General features: G+C 39.5%; 2 protein-coding genes across 2 annotated transcripts; both read left to right on the top strand.

The window, feature by feature from the left end:
* Positions 1–1,639: 1,639 nt before the first annotated feature.
* On the top strand, positions 1,640–15,375 carry LOC103484132 (uncharacterized). Its single transcript, XM_008441086.3, has 14 exons — positions 1,640–1,829; positions 2,123–2,259; positions 2,440–2,600; positions 2,706–2,852; positions 3,025–3,076; positions 3,184–3,358; positions 3,545–3,627; positions 4,058–4,267; positions 13,036–13,152; positions 13,308–13,464; positions 13,717–13,824; positions 14,047–14,112; positions 14,202–14,449; positions 14,772–15,375. Exons 1-14 carry the CDS (start codon positions 1,760–1,762, stop codon positions 14,847–14,849), a joined length of 1,809 nt encoding a protein of 602 aa, XP_008439308.1. The 5' UTR covers positions 1,640–1,759; the 3' UTR covers positions 14,850–15,375.
* On the top strand, positions 15,062–18,110 carry LOC103484130 (protein SAR DEFICIENT 4). Its single transcript, XM_008441082.3, has 4 exons — positions 15,062–15,204; positions 15,473–15,549; positions 16,151–17,047; positions 17,367–18,110. Exons 2-4 carry the CDS (start codon positions 15,543–15,545, stop codon positions 17,699–17,701), a joined length of 1,239 nt encoding a protein of 412 aa, XP_008439304.1. The 5' UTR covers positions 15,062–15,204; positions 15,473–15,542; the 3' UTR covers positions 17,702–18,110.
* The last annotated feature ends 262 nt before the right edge of the window (positions 18,111–18,372 follow it).

The raw sequence follows: 18,372 nt of genomic DNA, 5'->3' as shown, positions 1-18,372 counted from the left end.
GTAAAGATCCATGTTCCTTCTAGATATTATGAGATTTGTTATGTTTGCGACATGGAATTCTCAACAAAGACCAATTAAATTATTTCAAACCCTTCATAAAAATAATCCGTATTTTGTACCATAACAGAAAAAGTGAAGTATATGAATACCAATAAAGTTATCTGTTTCATCGGCTATATTGTCTTGAAAACAGAAACAAAATCCATCAATTACTGTATTTAGCTACAAAAGGGTAAATATATTAATCCAGTTCAACTTACTAATTTGGATATAAACATAGAAAAGTTAACTAATAATATGCTTATCTATGACGTGATCTTCCAAAATTTAAAACCTTTTTATACAAGACACAATAGTTAGTTGATGCCAAGAAAAAGTGATCAATTGTAAATTGGTGGAAGTGAGAACCTAACTCATCCTCCAAGGCAAAAAGAATACTCCACTTACCGGTGTCAAGCCATACACTCCAACTCTGACTTTAAAAGTTGGTACGGAAAGTTACCAACACTTAAAAGTCATGTTTGCTTGCCATTTTCATTTTTTGTTTTTGATTTTTAAAGATAGACTATCTATCTTTACTTAATTTTTTACCTTCTCTTTGTCAAATCTTAAAAACGAAAGTAAGTCAAATACTGCATTTGCCAACATTTCACCTAATTATTGAGATTCAGTTAAATTACAAGTAACTATAGTGATGAACATGTGGATCCCAAGCCAATAGTTGTAACGGAGTTGTAGCCCTTAAGCCGACCCAAGAGGTTGGACTTGTGTTGCCAACCAAACTCTGTTGGGTCAATCTTTCTCAATCTAGTCGACCCTAACCGCTCTTAGGCTATTCTCCATTCAGCTAATTTGACCCTATAGCTAATTTTCACTCACAACAATAATTACTTATATTATTTTTTATTCAAAAGCCATGGATGTAATTCAAATATCTGGTTCCTTAGTCAAGTTAGTTAGACTATTTCTTACGTTTACGTTTCCAAATAAACATATTACTAAAAGAATAAGGAAAATGTGTATCAATGGTCTAAAACAAAAAGGCCCAAATAAAATTTTTGTACTTTTTAAAAAATAAATGAAAAATGGCTCTTTGATTATATTATCACCGCATAAAATTACCACTTTAATCTTAAATTCTCTTTTTTTTTTCTTGTGTGTGTTTGCACCCTTTTCCTTCCTTTTTATGGTTGAAAACAATCCCAAATAAATGACGAACAAAAACATAGTTATTAGTACACATATTATAGTTACCGATTTCCACGCACATTGTGTACAACTCATTCCTTTAACGTGTATCAAATAAGGTTTAAAGATGTCAACGAATGTTCTCTCTTACTTCTTAGGTCAATTTTCTGCTGTTAGTTTGTTCTTTTTCTTTGACACCATGTGGATGGAAATCATAAACTAGATCCACGCTTTCATAGTTGAATTTTTTTCTTATTCACTAATTTTGTCATTATTTATTAAAATAATTTTATTCTTTTAAAAAAATTCTAAATTTTGTAGCCTACGAGAGTAAAAACTCCGGCTAACGAGGGTAATTAGGAGGACTGCGTCAAAGGTTGACCGTTTGCGGAAGGTAGGAGCGAAAAATGGTTTCGGCGGGAAGAAAAATACAAAAAGCTCGATTCGTTTTAGTGCTACCGCCTCTCACTCCGAAGACAAATATAATACTCTTATTTTTCAAAACAAGAGAGAAGGACAACGGCGAAATACGAAAACGATCTCAGTCTCTTCTAAGTTCCGACCGCCCAAGATGGCATCAACCGTGAAGGACGACGTCGATCGATTGTTTGAATGCTTCAAGTGCGGCGTTTCTCCTCCTCGTAAGTACCATTTCTCTTATTCTGATTCGAATCTCTTCTTTCTGGCAGCCTAGCGTATTCCGTGAAACAATCTACTGCAAATCTCATATATAGATACAATCGAATTTCACCGGCTATGAAATGATAATCATTGCACTAAAACTAGTAGACTTCGAAACCTGGAATTACGATAGAAGAGCAATGTATGTTTTAGGTCAAATTTCTGTAATGGCACGGTGATCAGCATAGATGTTCTTTGTTTCTGTATGTTTTGCTTCTGATAATGTGCGTTTATCCATCATCTTTCTGTTCAGAATCTGCTGTGAGACGAGAAAAGAAAAGAAAAAGTAAGATGAAGCCCGAGTGTTCAGTAAACTCTGAGACTCCAGTTTCTGGACCGGTTGAAGAAAGGGAGGAAAATGCATCAAGCGTTCAAGATACTGTGGAGAAAGTAAGTCATTGTTTTCTGAAGGCGAGTTTGTCTGATTTTTATTCTTTATAATGCTTATCCAAGTATTTCAATTATCTAATGAAGTTCAGTATTAATTGAGCGAATGGTGAGGCTGAAACAAGTGGATATATACATATACATATTTTTTTTGGCGTTGCTTACAAAACTATGTTTATTCAGATTGGTTTGACAAGTAAAGATAAAGGTTCTCGTTCTAAGTTCTCTCCAATCATATTTTATGGTTCGCCCAGAGGCGTCCCTCCAAAGAGGCCATCTAGTTTGTGGAGATTATTGCGTGAAATCCGCGTCGATCTTTCTGAGCAAAGTAGATTCAAGTTAAGGTATGTATGGGATTCTCCCAACCTCTCCCATTTTTCCTGTTTGTTTCACCATTATTCCACTTCTCTATGAAACTATTTGACATTTCTGGTATTTTCTCTGAATAGCAAGCAAGTGTGGGCTACATTTCCCAGACAAGAAGAAGCAATTAAGTTTGCGAGAGAGCACATTGATGTTCATATTTTTAGTTATCAAGATCACTTTAATGGACAAAGGAGATTTCTAGTTTCATCTTACAGTGAGTTCTGGCATAGGTACCATCAAATTGAGGAAAAATTTAATTCAATAGAATCGTCAACTTAGGAAATGCTTATAATCTTGTTCTAACTACATTATCTTAATCTTGTTCTAACTACATTATCTTAATCTTGTTCTAACTACATTATCTTAATCTTGTTCTAACTACATCATCTTAATTAATTTCAGGTATAAAAGTATGGATGCGAAATGTCGACACCATTATGAAGTGATTCAAGAGGTGAGCTGAACAAGTTGAGTAAATGTAATCATGTGGCTTCCATCTATAAGAATCATGTGCCCCTTTTCTTCTGCTGCATTTCTCACTCTTCTATTTCACATGTTCAGGGTGCTCCATGCCACCTTTATTTTGATTTGGAGTACAGTAAAAGAATCAATATGGGAAAAAATGGAGACGAAATGGTTGATTCCTTGATATCAGTTGTTCTGCAAGCCTTAAATGAGAAGTATTCAATTCAAGGAAGCTTTGACTGGGTACTAGAGCTTGATTCCTCAAACGAAGGTATATTCACCATCAGTTTGATTTAGGCTTTAATGCAACTTCCTTTCAGAGATTGAGAATGATGAGGGCTTTCACATATAGTCTAGCTCTGGCATCTTGCATTTTTTCTTTCTTTTATAGGTTCCTAGATGCCTACGTTGCCAGTAATTTTGTTGATAATTCTTCCTATTCCATTTTTATGTCTAGAGAAGTTCTCTCGCCACCTGATAATCCGCATACCAAAAGTTGCTTTTAAGGATAATTCACATGCTGGAGCATTTGTTGGTGAGGTACTCCACTGAACAAACATAGGACCATTAAATTTATAGCTTCATTGATTAACAGTTGAACTCTTACTTTGTTCCATCAAACGGAGATCGTATTTGTTCATGATTATTGTCATCAGTTTCTACCCCCAAACTCCCCCCCCCCCCCCCCCCCCCCCCCCCCCCCCGCTGGTACGTAGTGGTTTTGTTAAAGATGCATTTGTTTTTGAACTTCTGAATGCACAATGCTCATATGTTTACATCACAATTTCTAATTGCTTCTTACTTCTTAGATTTTAGGCTATTAGCTAAGTAGGCCATTCATCTGAGTGAATGTCCAATAATTTTAGTTCTGAATCTTCATTATTTTAGAAAATTTTGATCGAATACCTATAACTATACTGTCTATTAATACAAGATTATGTTCTATTTTGATTGGTGGGTATACTATCAGATATGTTCACGGATTTGTTGTGCAAAAGTGGAAGGGAAATACGAGGAACTGTTTATAAAAAAAGATTCAAGCTCCACTGAATCTCCCAGCCATCTGTTTGTGGACAATGCAGTTTATTCAAGAAATCGTTGCTTTCGTTTAGCTTTGTCATCAAAGGCAGGGAAGACTTCTGTCCTCCTACCTTCGGGGAGACATGCTTATACAAAAATGGTACACTTCTTTTTACTAGAACATCAAATTTTAAGTTCTTCATATCTATAATATTTTCTGGGTGATATTAAATTGTATAACAAAGGATGAATGCATAGGCAGTCAGTCCCAAATGTTACTTCTGACAGGAAGTTGTCTTTTTCAGATACCCATCCTTTCCCTTTTGGAATTTTCATGATCTCCTCGTTACCAAATTTTGGTTTCAACATGGAATTGAGCAAAAAAGAAAGATATTGTGAAGCTTTTGGTGTACCAATTTGTGAAACCCAAAGGAATTGTGAATAATAATTCTCATCTAAGGAGTTAGGCAAACCCCTAAACCCCTAAATCAATTTAGATTTTAGAATAAATTCTTCATCTCACGACCCATTCTTTTCTCCTTTTCTTTGGGCACTTCATTGGGACGTGGCCCTTCTTCCCTAAGAATCTCCCCCACGTTAAACCACCTTTCAAAACTCCCTATGTCCATTGGATTGATGCCATATGTCACCTTTCTTGACCATTTTAGATGGTAACCTATGTCCTTGTGGGACCTGCTCCATTGGGCTCTTGAGTGGTGTAGAATTGAACCTCCATTGCCCTTTGGGCTTGTGACCCAACCGTGATCCGCCAGCTCAATCAATACCACCTATGGCATTGTGTGCTATTTGTGCGTGCGTTCGCTGAATGTGGCATGTGCCCTTTGTGCGCACCATCCGTGGTGCGTGTTCTATGTGGGGCCTCCCAAACAGGCTTGCGCTTGTCCAGCCGATTACTCTATGTCTGCGACATGAATGTAGGTTAGTGCAGCCCTGTTGGTGCTGCCTACCCATTTTGCGCCTTGTACTCTCTGATGTGGGTCTGTATCATGTTTGACCTCCCTCAAGGCCAAGGCACTTGCTGCTTGTCTTGCCTACAATTCGCCATTAGGTGGGGTCGTGGCATGTCTTGACTTGGTCTACTCCAAGTCCATTGCCTCAATCTCCAAGCAGTCAACATCCGTCAATGTCAGTCTTCTCTCCTTGTGGCGCCTTGCCATCAATTGACCTCTCATGGTGCTCATTAGTTTTTGGGATTTTTACAGAGCAGTTGGCTGGACAGGTGCTCGTGCAAAGAACATGCACCACAGATGGAGCACGCCCACATTATGTGGGCGCCCAAGGTGTGCGCGCACATATGCACACTGAGGGAGGAGCGCACACGCACAAGCAGTATCATGGGCAGTACTCTGATTGGGCTGGTGGATGATGATTGTGCCACAAGCTCAAAGGGCATTGGAGGCTCGATGTTACACCACTCAAGAGCCGAATGAACTAGGTCCCACAAAGACACGTGTCACCATTTGAAACAGTTAAGAGAGCTGACACGTGGCATTAATCCAACAGACCTAGGGAGTTTTGAATGGTGGTTTAATGTGGGGGAGATTGTGGAAAAAGGCTACTTTCGATTCGAAGTGCCTAAAGAACAGGAGAAAAGAATGGGTAGTGGGATGGAGTGGCCGAGAGCTCTTTGTGGGAAACTCTAACTACCCACTATGCGACTCTTTCCTATTTCTTAGCCTACAATTACTTCCCTTCGTCACTATATAAAGTGGACCTTTAGGATTGTCAATGGAAACACATTCGTTCACGAATTAGAGTTGTAGTGAGTGAACTCTCCTTGTATAATCTTTCTTGAGAGAAAGGTCTTGTATAGTGCTCCTTGTATTGTGCTTTTCATAACACTCTAACAAGAGAAGTGTTAAGGCCCCTTCCCTGCACTCAGAAAAACCCAACACAATGCAAGAAACAGAGGGAGCACTCTGTGGAAAATTTATTTATGTAATAGGGAGAAAGTTCACAATGAAAGTTTAACAAACACAAGAAGATAGGCAACAAAAAGAATGAAGAAACAAAATAACAAATAAACGATTCCAGCAATTCGAGATGCTGGTGTCTCCCTGCAGCCTCCACAACAACCTTTTCTCTACCAAAAAACATGCCCTCATCAATCCCTAAACATTCCTTAAATATCTCCATTTCCTCCAGTGGGGCCTCCTTCCTTAATATATTCTTTATTCATTTTTTTCCTAGACCGGGTTATCTATGTGGGTATTTGGTTTTCTTCCCCTATGCTTGTAAGTATGTATGATAGGGGGCCTTACAATACTGGTGGGCTCGAAATTCATCTTGTCCTCAAGGTGAAAAGAAGGGTATTGTTGGTTCATCGCATAAACAGACTCCCACGTCGCTTCACTGTTAGGTAGCCCCTTCCACTTTATTAGCCATTCGTTGGCTCCAAATTCTGTATTTCAACGAACCCCCAAAACTGCTTTCGGTTCGACTTGTAGTTCAAATTCTTCCGTCAGCGTTGGTGGTAAATGCTGCACTTGGTGCGATTCCCCAGCTTCAATTTAAGTTGCGATACGTGGAATACATTGTGGATTATGGCCTCGGAGGAAGATTTAGACGGTAAGCTACTTCTCCAATTTCCTCAATGATACGGTACGGCCCGTAGAACTTTGGGGCTAATTTTTCACAACGTTTCCGTGTTAATGACCGCTGTCTATAGGGGCGCAACTTCAGATAAACGTCATCTACCCGGAATTTCAGTTCTCGACGATGTAAATCTGCCTGTTTTTTCATTCTATTTTGCGCAATCAATAGATTCTCCTTCAAGGCGCTGATCACTAAATCCCTTTCCTTCAGCAGCTGTTCGACACTGTTGTTATTAGATTTCCTGTCTTTGTAGCGCACCAGCGGTGGTGGTGGTCGGCCATACACTACTTGAAATGGCATTGTCTTCACCGATGCATGGAAAGTGGTGTTATACCACAACTCTGCCCAAGGGATACACTTATGCCATTTTGTGGGCTGTTCGTTACAAAAACAACGTAGGTAGGTTTCGAGGCAACGATTTATCCTTTCCGTTTGCCCGTCGGTTTGCGGGTGGAAGGCCGTACTTCTTTTTAACGACGTCCCCATGGCTGTAAATAGTTCTTTCCAAAAATGACTTAAAAAAATCTTGTCTCGATCAGTTATGATTGAATTCGGTATTCCATGTTTACTAATGATCTCCTCTACGAATTTTTCTGCCACTTGTTTCGCCGTAAAGGGGTGTTTCAAGGTGATGAAATGGGCCATCTTCAATCGATCCACTACAACCATGATACTGTCATATCCTCCAGCCTTAGGTAAACCCTCAATGAAGTCCATAGTCCAGTCTTCAAGGATCAAATTGGGTAATGGTAATGGCTGCAGTAGTCCCGCCGGAGCTAGTGCTTTCGTTTTATTCCTTTGACAGATTTCACATTGTTCTACATACTTCTTAACGTCATTTTTCATGCCCATCCAGTGTATCTCTCCGTTCATCCTCTTATAAGTTCTGAGAAACCCCGAATGACCCCCTAACACCGAGTCATGGAAAGTGTGAAGCAGTGATGGAATAAGAGTGGAGTTTTTTGACAGAACTAATCTTCCTTTGTAGAGTAAATTACCCGATTCCCATTGGTAGTTTGCTTTTCCTTCTGGGTTTTCCTTTAAGATGTTAATTATGCCTTGCAGCTCCTCATCCTTTTCTACTTCCGCTGTCATTGTTTCAATATCCAACAGCCCGTGGAAACTTAAAGAGTTTAGTTCGGGTGGCAGCTTCACTCAGGATAAGGCGTCAACAGCTTTATTTTGTAATCCGGGTTGATACAAGATTTCGAAATCATATCCCAGCAGTTTCGTTAACCATCTCTGGAATTGTGGTTGAACCTCCCTTTGTTCCACTAGGAATTTCAAGGCCTTCTGATCTGAAAGAATCGTAAATTTTCTGCCCAAAACGTAATGGCGCCACTTCTGTATAGCCATCACCACTGCCATCAATTCCCTTTCATAAATGGATTTTGCTTGGGCTCGGGGAGATAATTTCTGACTAAAGTAGGCAATCGGCCTGTTGTTTTGAGATAGAACAGCTCCCAAACCTGTCCCTAAAGCATCGGTTTCAATGGTGAACGGTAAGGAAAAGTCCAAGAGTGCCAACACCGGTACTGATATCATCGCCCGTTTTAATGATTCGAAGGCTGCCATGGCATCGTCACTCCATTGGAACCCATTTTCTGTAGTAATTTGCTTAGTGGCGCCGCAATGTTTCCGTAATTCTTGACGAACCTCCGATAGTATCCCGTCAATCCAAGGAACCCTCTCAGCTCTGAGACGTTAGTTGGTTGAGGCCAGTTCACCATTGTTTTCACCTTCTCACCATCGGCTTCTACCCCTTTTTTTGATATCCAATGGCCCAAATAATTAACTCTTGAATGCCCGATCACGCACTTCTTTTCGTTGGCAAATAACCGATTGTCCTTCATCACGTTAAAAACTACTCCCAGATGCTTCTCATGTTCCGTAATGTCCTTACTATAAATCAGTATGTCGTCGAAAAACACTAGTACAAATCTCCGCAAGAACGGCCGAAAAATCTGGTTCATTAGGGATTGGAAGGTTGCCGGTGCGTTGGTCAAACCGAATGGCATCACCAAAAATTCAGTGTCCCTCGTTGGTGCGAAATGCCGTTTTCTCAATGTCTTCTTCCTTCATCCGAATTTGATGGTAACTGGACGTAAGTCTAGTTTTGAAAAAACCTCAGCCCCGTGCAACTCATCCAGAAGTTCTTCGATGACGGGAATAGGGAACCTATTGGCGATAGTGACTTGATTCAATTTGCGATAATCAACACAGAAGCGCCATCCTCCGTCTCGTTTTTTTACCAACAACACTGGACTGGAATATGGGCTTTGACTGGGTCTAATAATACCCGCTTGAAGCATTTTCGATAGCAACCTTTCTATCTCCCCTTTTTGTATATACCCATATTTGTAGGGCCGTATGTTGATTGGGTTTTGTCCTTCTAGAATCATTATTCGATGGTCCACTGCTCTCTTCGGAGGTAACCCCTTGGGCATCTCAAATATGGCTCTGTTTCTTTTCAACAAATTTTTGATCATGGGCAGTTTGGATTCTTCCCCTTCCTCTTCTTTTTCACTTTCCACTCCAGAGTCTACTTCAATTTCGATTTTTTGAAATTCTATTAAAAATCCCTGATCCTCTTCTTCCCATGTTTTAAAGATCGTTTTCAGAGAGCATTCCGCCTTTGTCAGTGACGGGTCACCTTTTAATATGACTTGCGACGTTCCGGCCATGAACACCATGGTCATAGACGGCCAATGGATTCCCATAAATCCTCAGCCATTGCATTCCCAGGACCAAGTCAATGCTTCTCAATTCAATCACTAAGAAATCTGCCACTATTGTTAATTTAGGTAACTTGACCTCAACCTTTTTGCAGATCCCATTTCCTTCCAACGCTGTTCCATTGTCGATAGTCACTCTAAATTTATTCTTTCTTTCAAGTGGCAAAGCTAACTCCTCCACTACCCCTCTATGGATGAAATTGTGTGTTGCCCCACTGTCGATGAGAATAATTACCTCTCTGCCCCAAACCGTGCCTCACAATTTCATCGTTCCCTTCGAAGTGAACCCCAGAATGGTTCGAAGTGATATTTTGGACCCGCCTTCGATTTCTAGAGATCCCAGCTCCACACCTTCGGCTCCATCATCTTCCTTCTCCTCCTCATTTCCCAGTTCTTCTTCATTCGTGATGAAAAGCATCAACTCCCGATTTGTTTTACCCTTGCATTGGTGTCCCGACGAGTATTTGTTGTTACACCGGAAACACAACCCCTTGTCCAGCCTTGCTCGGAACTCGCTATCTGATAGTCGTTTCACCGGTGGTTCTCTTTTCACGAAATTTCCCTTTATCGGGTATCGCAACTTGCTTCATCGCGAAATCGGGCCGTTTCCCATCTTTATTTTCTAAATTTGTTGTCACCTGTTTTCCCTTCTGGGCTTGGGCCCCCACCACACCTGCCCACTACCTCTCCAATCATTTAGGGCTAACTTAATGGCCAGGTCTCGATCACTCACCATTTGGGCTTCCCGCATACACTCTTCCAACGTCATCGGATGATGGCTTTTAACTTCTGCCTGCAAGTTGGTTTCTAACCCGGTGATGAATGCGTCGATAAGAACACTCTCTGCGATTTCCGGTAACGGTGCCGAATACTCCAAAAACTTCTTCAAATAATCATCGTACCCGTCGTCCTGTTTAATCCGTATGAGACGTGCTCCTAAACTTCCCTCTCCTGGTGTCTTGAAATGTTCGAACATCCTCTTTTGAGGTCCTCCCACGACTTCACCTTCTTCCGATTATTACTCCAATGAAACCAGTTCACCTCGTCCGGCCCAAAACTGACTACGACTACCTTCACTTTCTCCTCATCAGCCAACTCATTGATGTCAAAATAATGTTCGGCTCGGTAGATCCAAGTTTCTGGGTTTTCTCCATTAAATACAGGTATCTCTAGTTTCTTGTACTTACTCCTTTCCGAAGACCCTACGGTGAAGCCCGGTGTCATTTCTGTCTCTCCTATTTTTTCTTTCCCTTTCAGTCCGGACCCATTGGAGGCACACGATTCCTCCCTAAGTTTCGCACGACTGCCTTCCTTAACTTCCTCCGCTAGATTCTCCATGCTTTTAAGTAGACTGAGCATCATTTCCTTCAACTCTCTGATTTCCTTTTCATTCATGTGAATCTATCCTCCCGCTCCTTCTGAGCCATAGTTCGTGTCTTCTCCAGGATGTTTGTGGCTCTGATACCACTTTGTTAAGGCCCCTTCCCTGCACTCATAAAAACCCAACACAATGCAAGAGACAGAGGCAGCACTCTGTGGAAACTTTATTTATGTAATAGGGGGAAAGTTCACAATAAAAGTTTAACAAACATAAGAAGATAGGCAACAAAAGGAATGAAGAAACAAAATAACAAATAAACGATTCCAGCAATTTGATATGCTGGTGTCTTCCTGCAGCCTCCACAACAGCCTTTTCTCTACCAAAAAACATGCCCTCATCAATCCTTAAACATTTCCTCTAGTGGGCCCCCTTCCTCAATATATTCTTTATTCATATTTTTCCTGGGCCGGTTTATCTATGTGGGTATATTTATTTTAGGGATCACTTTTGGCGTGAGTAGCCAACTTGTAGTGTTGTTTAGGGCTGGTCAAGGCATCCTTGCACAAAATGGGCATTGAGTGATAAGTGCACTTGAACGACGCACACGCTTTCGCACCACAGCGCACCCGCCGTACACCAATGCTACATGCACGCCACTTCGTTGCATCGCTTGTGACAAGTGGTGTCAGAGCCCATTTTTTCTTTCCACTTCATTGAGTACCCATTTTACTCCCAAGAAAACAATGGTTGACAAATTTGAGCGAACTATGTCGAGGATTGCTTGAATTGAAAAAGACGCACGTAATTTCGATACAGTGATGGTCCACAGGCATTTTGCCGTCGAAGCAATGCAAATGGAGGGCTACCTCACCGACGGTGGATCCTATGAACGTCATGCGGCCGAGATCTTAGAAGCAATGATCTCCTAGCTAAAAGTTGCCATCTATGAGAAGGGCTATGGAGCCCACAGAGGAAAAAGTTTGAGCACAAAGAGGCTCATGGCATACAAGACTTGATAAGGCTAGCCATTGAGCCATTACGGAGCGAAATACACGTGCTCCGAGGGGAGGTGCACCGGTTAAAAGTCATTGTGGAAGAACAAACTCTGGCCTTGGAAGATAGGGATTTGGATTAGTCCATCAATTTGTCGGAGGAGTTGGTAGTATAGGAGCAAAAGGTGGAGGAGTACCACTAGAGTGGAGGTAATCCAGGTTGATAGTGATATCGAATGCTCAATCGAGGACAATGTTCGGGAATCGCTGCTACACTGTGAACCACACCCCTGAACAAAGCTATGGAGAAGTGACGTGGGCACAAATGGACCCTGATAGTCCACACTTCTAGGCTTGGCAGGTGGCCAAGTGGAGCTAATGCAACAAGCTCCAGAGTGTTCCACAAGAAGGTTGATGAAACCTAATTGCATGCAATCCTAGTAAAAGTTTAAGTAAATCTAACATGAACACGCACAGTCAAACTTAGTGTAACAAGATAGTTGACAAACCAAATAACTTAGGAACAAACAATAAGAGCAAAGTTAGAGTTGCATAAAGATTGGCAATCCTAGAATTCTGAAATTACAAAGTGAAATCTCGTTGACTTTTTCACAGTCACTTTTATTTGGATTTAAGACAATCTAAATGCACCTTTGTTGTTAGTTTGACTCATTGAAGCAAAAACAGGTGCTGTTTTCTTTTTAACACCTTGTTCCTTCAAAATTTTCATTAACCAGAAAAAAGAAAACAATCATCTATATAAAAGGTGGCCATCCCAACCGTTTGTTGTTCAGTTTTGTAGAGCGAGAAGAGGAGGCAGGGAAGCATCGAGGTATTAAAGTTCTAAACCTGTGAGGGGAATATAAGGGTTGGTTTTTTGTTATAGCAGTTTCTTGTAGGAGACAGAGGCTCTTGAGAAGTTTGAGAGCGATCTTTCTCAGAGAAATTGACTTAGGTTCTTTTGACTCATTGAGTTTGGCTGCAATTGCCATTTTCATTTGTTCGGAGGTCATGCATGGGTTGCTAGGTAATTTTACTTGTATTTGGAAATTGCTTTTGCGAGACAAATTCAGATAAAAAATATGATTCTCGTTTCCTTTAGCAAAGAGGAAGTTCAAGGCTCCTCGTTGTCATCATTATTTACAAATTTTTGCACAAAAAATTCCAATATTGAAGAAATTGTTTCGTTACTTGATTTCTTAAGGCAGTATTTGTAGAAGATACATTATTCTGAGAAGGATCCTATTATTCACATATTCCGTAGTGTGAGGAAGACATGTTCATGGCATCCTTGATCTGCAACGTTGATGCTGAATGTGAGAAGCTTCTGGTTTGCAAAATGGATTTAGACTGCATAAAGACATTGCAATTTGAGACGGAGGTAAGTTCAAGCTGAGTATCAGTTTGAGTCTGAACAGTTCATAGCATGTGTAATATAAACTTCAATTTTAATTTTCCTATAAATCCAAGTGTTACCTTAATATATATTTGATCTTAATTATTCAAGATCTGTTTACCTTTGAGTTTCTGCTACAGGAGAAATGTAATTTTGGACGCAATGTCAGTTTCACCCAAGAAGCAGTGTTGACTGGTTCCATGAGAGATATTTCAGCAACTTCTTGCATGGGAAAATCTCCATTTCCAGATGTGGATAAGTTTGTTCAATCAGTTGCCTCCACTGGAAGTGTAGCAGGTAATTGCCTGTATTTACCATGAGACAGGCAAGTTTTGTCCTTCGTGTTTAAAAAATCAAATGTATTTGATAAATTTTAATTCTTTGTACTATAGTATCTCCACTTTTACTTTAAGGGAGATGATGGTTTTTTTTCTTCTTGCATTTAGAATATTTACTTTCGTCAATTCCTGATTTCACGTCTTTAGAGATTTATGGCTTTCTCTTCTATAGTTTAGTTGCTAGTCATTAACTTAGCTGCTGCCTTCCCAGGAAAAATACGCTGCTGGTACTGGTTCTCAGAATATGGACTAATAGTCTACAGTATGTCCCGAAATAGATACTGTGAACGAATTGGTCGAGAACACAAAAGCAATCATGGTACCTACAAATTGAGAACTGCTTTTTCTCCTAAATTTGTGTTTCTAAAAATAGACCGAAGTACTTGTGTGCGTTATATTTGAGCACGTGTAGCTTGAAGTTTTCTCAGTTATCATCTAATTCTTCAAACCATAATGTGATACACTTTCTCTTTAAACCAACTGACAATTGTCTCAATTTGTTTATAAGCAAAGCAATGACTGTCTTGTTTTCATCGTTCAGTGATGTATGTTGTCGACCTTAGGAGCGCTGCCTATTATCAGAAGTGTCACGATCCAGATTGTAGAGGTGCTTGAATAAGCCGCAATTCTCTCTCTCTCTCTCTGTGAAAAATATTGATTTGCAGTCATTGTTTAATTGAACTTACCATCCTACAGGTTATCGATCTCCTCTGCGTCCCATCCCAATTGATGCCATTCCTAGTCCATGGGTTTCCACGGATTCAGGACAGATATCAAATGACATGGTGTCAACCGATGATTGCATTGACTATCAATTTCCAAGCAACGATGAAAATTGTCTTTTGCTTTTCAGTGATAAGAACATTACAGATAGCAGCGTCAAGGATTCCTGGTGGCTTGAAGTGATGAGAGTGGCAGACGATGTTGAAAACAAACGGAACATGGTTGATCCCTGAAGACACTATTTACTTCACCTACTTGTGCACTTTTCTTTGCATTGGTTCTACATGATCCATCTCTTTGCCATGCGGACGAATATTACAAATAAGAGCTTATCATTTGAAAGATACTTCTTCTTTATTATTGCTCATCTTGATCTAAATCAAATATTAGCTGCCATTTATGTTAGATCATAGCTAATTACTTTATCTTACTGTTTGAAGGCCTATTCTTTCGTAGACTAGAAGGAACCTCAGAATCAAAAAGCTTATAGTATTGACTGGCATGGATCATCCATTTTATTGACTCGATGACCATTTTTTCCAGGTCCTTGGAAAACTAGACTTCGAAGACGATGACTGGTGGATGGCTGTGGAAAACTCAGTAAAAGATTTGTCCACTTGAAAAGTCAGGACAGGATGACAAATGCAATCTCTTAGAAACCAACAACCATAAAGAAATTATTATCCTTTGGAAGCACTGGTATTGAACTTTCCCAGACACACGAGGTAGATCAAGTGAAGAGGCAACCAATTGCTCATCCAATACTGAACCTTGTCGGATACTTGGCAACACTTTTAGGCGTGGTTCCTTAGAATGTTGGCTCTGTGCAAATTCTACTAGGAAAATTGCATTCTGTTCATCCAATAACAAACCTTGTTGGATATGTAGCAATTACAGGCGTGGTTCCTTAGAATGTAAAGGCCTATACGTAACTAGCTGTGGAGTTTAGGATGTGATTTTACTCATGAAACGTATGGTATGATGAGAGGCAAATGTAGTGTTGAAGTTTTTATGCTCTAGATGCAAAGCTTACCAGGACTGCAAGAGTTCTCCAGGCTTTTTTTTTTCCTTTCATTGTATAAAATTAACCTTTTGAGCCGTTTCTACTTCTTTAGTAGTAAAAGATCCAGGGTTTATTTATTTAGCATTCAATTTTACTTTTGCGAATATGTTTGAAAAAAAAAAAGCAAAAAAAAATTAGTAAACAGTGATCGACTTCTTGAACTCCATCTTTCTTACCACAGGGACCCCCCAAAGGCCAGTCTTCGTGTTTGTGTACCATCTTTGTGCAAGCGTTTCCAACTCGTCGGCAGGATGCAAGGTAATCAAAAGTTCCTTTGATAACAATAACATTTTAGTTTTCATTTTTTGAATCTGTGCTTTTTTTTTCTATTATAGTTTTCGCAAACATTTTGATTTTCAAATCTAATTTCCATGTTCTAAATTTAACGACGTCTTTTGAAACATGAGAATGAATAACAAACCATAAACATTTACAAATAGAAGTATGCTATCTATTGGCATAATTTTCAAACTAAAATGTTAACAAATAGACTTCATAGAAATGTAGAATAAAGAGTAAAGTTGTGAAGTCTATTATTTTAGTCTTTGGATTATAATAATATGTGTTTGTGAGGTAGATTATTTTAGTTTGAGAAAAAAATAGTCAATAATAGTTTACAATAGCAAATAGTTAAAGTATCAACAAACTGTAGATTTTAAAATAGTATTTATTATAACTAGGTAGTTATTATAGTCTTATTCGACCCCTAAAATAGATGAAATTAACGTATTTTCCAAGAGTAGGAGTCAGCAAGCCCCCAACCAAACTCCTGAAAATAAGAAAACTGTATATTGAAGTACTATTACATAAGATGAATCAATAAAATTGAGCTCAGCAATTTCCCCTTTTTTTTTTTCAGGAAAAGAAACGGAAACGAATGTTAAATTTCTCCACCTCCTACCCCGAAGACTCCTTTTATTCCCCCCGCTCCACTTCCCATCCGAAGACTCCTTTTATTCCCCCCGCTCCACTTCCCATCCTTTTCCACCTACAGCTGATTCTCGTCTTCTCCAATTCATCAAAAAACCAGAACTGATCATCAAATCTATGGCTTCCACATCCAACAACCTAAAAGACGACACCAAATCAAATCTCACAAAGAAGATTACAGTCAGAACTCCCATGGTTATCACCAAAGAAGCTTTGGACTCCATTCTTCAACACCAAAATCTAATCGAACACTTCCAATCATCTCTGCCGATCGTCTTCCCCACAATTTCCAGCCCAATGCGTCAAAGCCACGTCGTTCAACCCCATTCCTCTCTCCTCCTCATGCCCTCTTGGTCTTCTTCTCCTTCTCTTCCCTACATAGGCGTCAAGCTTGTAACCCATTTCCCCCAAAATTCCGCCATTAACTTACCTGCAATTCATGCAAGTTACTCGCTCTTTAGCTCCACCACTGGCCAAACTCTGGGCTCCATGGACGGTACTGCCTTGACTCTTTACAGAACTTCTTGTATCTCTGGTTTAGCTGCAAAATATTTAGCCAGACCAGACAGTAGGGTCATGGTTATGGTGGGCGCGGGTGCCTTGGGACCCCATTTGATCAAAGCTCATTTGGCAGTAAGACCGAGCGTTAAGAAAGTGATTATTTGGAACAGAACTGAAGAAAGAGCTAAAAGACTAGCTGATGAGATGCGGGAAAACGCAGGTTTGGATGGTGTCTGCTTCGAGAGTAGTGCAAATCTGGATGATGCGATCTCGGTGGCGGATATTGTGAGCTGTGCAACAAACTCGGAGGTTCCTCTGGTCAAAGGTAATTTCAATTATATATATAGTTCCGATATGCGGTGGGACTTTGGATTAGGTTATATTTTGTTTAGCATCCAAGTATAACACCTTCATTGCATGTGGACTTGAGTGTCATAAAATTTGGCATTATTGTTAATACTGTATCACACGAGTATGAAAAACACGACAAAAGTGATTTTAAAGTTAATTTGATGGACGGTGTCATCTTTAAAAGAGAATAAAGTGTATGAATTTGAGTTTGGACCATGTTTTAATATCATCCATATCACCATTAAATCGTGAGATCTGAATTGATACTGATGGTTAGAACATATAAATAACAGGTGATAAGTTGAAGTGTGGGGCGTACTTAAATTTGGTCGGGTCGTTCAAGCCTTCAATGAGGGAGTGTGATGATATGGCGATAAAGAGAGGGAGGGTTTTTGTGGATTGTGAAGAAGCTTTGGAGGAGGCAGGGGAGTTGTTGGGAGCTTTGGAGAGAGGGGTTATTGAGAAGAGTGATATTCTGGGGTTGGTGGATTTGATCAAAGGGCAGATTGTTGGAAGGAGAAATGAGGATGAAATTAGTGTATTCAAATCTGTTGGATCTGCAATGTTCGACCTTGTTGCAGCTCAGTTCGCGTACGAAACAACCATAATGAACTTTTCAAGCTTCTAAAATAAACACACCAAACACCCACAGGTGCTTCCTCTTTACTCTGATTTTCTCCATCACAATTCTTTTCCTCCAGTTCCCTCTTAAATATAAAAATTGTATTTGTTTGTTTGATCCGGAAAGAAAAATTTTAGAGAGTTGAAAGGAGGGGAGTTATAGAAATAAAGGGAAGTCAAAAGGAATGAAAAGTTGGGGGAAATACTTTAGAAAGAGAGGCATATAATAATAGTGGGAAAAGGGATTTGACGATCATTGAAGAGACGTTAAATTAGAACTTAAAATGACTAATTCTAGGGAGATTATTCAACAAGAATATAAGTTAACAGTTGAGTGATTTTTGGTAAATGGTTTCTCTTTCCATTTGTTGATTTGGAAGGGTTAGAATACGCAAACCATGGTATGGTATTCAATATCCCTCATATTTTACGTTTTTCTATAGATTCGATATTATCTTGAGCGATGAACTGATATTTAAAAAATAATGTCACTAATGTAAATGTAATATAAAATTATAAACATGTTAATTTAATTAAAAACAAAGTAAGGCTTGGTGCAAGAGATGTATATCAACAAAGTGAATTATATTTAAATATAAGTTAACAAAGTTTGATGTAGAATTTTTTGTTTTTATAATTATCACCATTTTACCGACATTTTTGTAAAATCAAGACCTT

This window comes from Cucumis melo, chromosome 6, assembly GCF_025177605.1.
Source record: "Cucumis melo cultivar AY chromosome 6, USDA_Cmelo_AY_1.0, whole genome shotgun sequence".
Classification (NCBI taxonomy): domain Eukaryota; kingdom Viridiplantae; phylum Streptophyta; class Magnoliopsida; order Cucurbitales; family Cucurbitaceae; genus Cucumis; species Cucumis melo.
This window is presented reverse-complemented; position numbering and strand designations above follow the sequence as displayed.

Excerpts from the sequence above, each read along its gene's own strand:
- LOC103484132 (XM_008441086.3), top strand. The coding sequence starts at position 1,760 with ATGGCATCAACCGTGAAGGACGACGTCGATCGATTGTTTGAATGCTTC. Across the intron at positions 3,077-3,183 it reads ATTATGAAGTGATTCAAGAG|GGTGCTCCATGCCACCTTTA; the intron begins GTGAGCTGAACA and ends TCACATGTTCAG. Across the intron at positions 13,153-13,307 it reads CATTGCAATTTGAGACGGAG|GAGAAATGTAATTTTGGACG; the intron begins GTAAGTTCAAGC and ends TTTCTGCTACAG.
- LOC103484130 (XM_008441082.3), top strand. Across the intron at positions 17,048-17,366 it reads GGAGGTTCCTCTGGTCAAAG|GTGATAAGTTGAAGTGTGGG; the intron begins GTAATTTCAATT and ends TATAAATAACAG.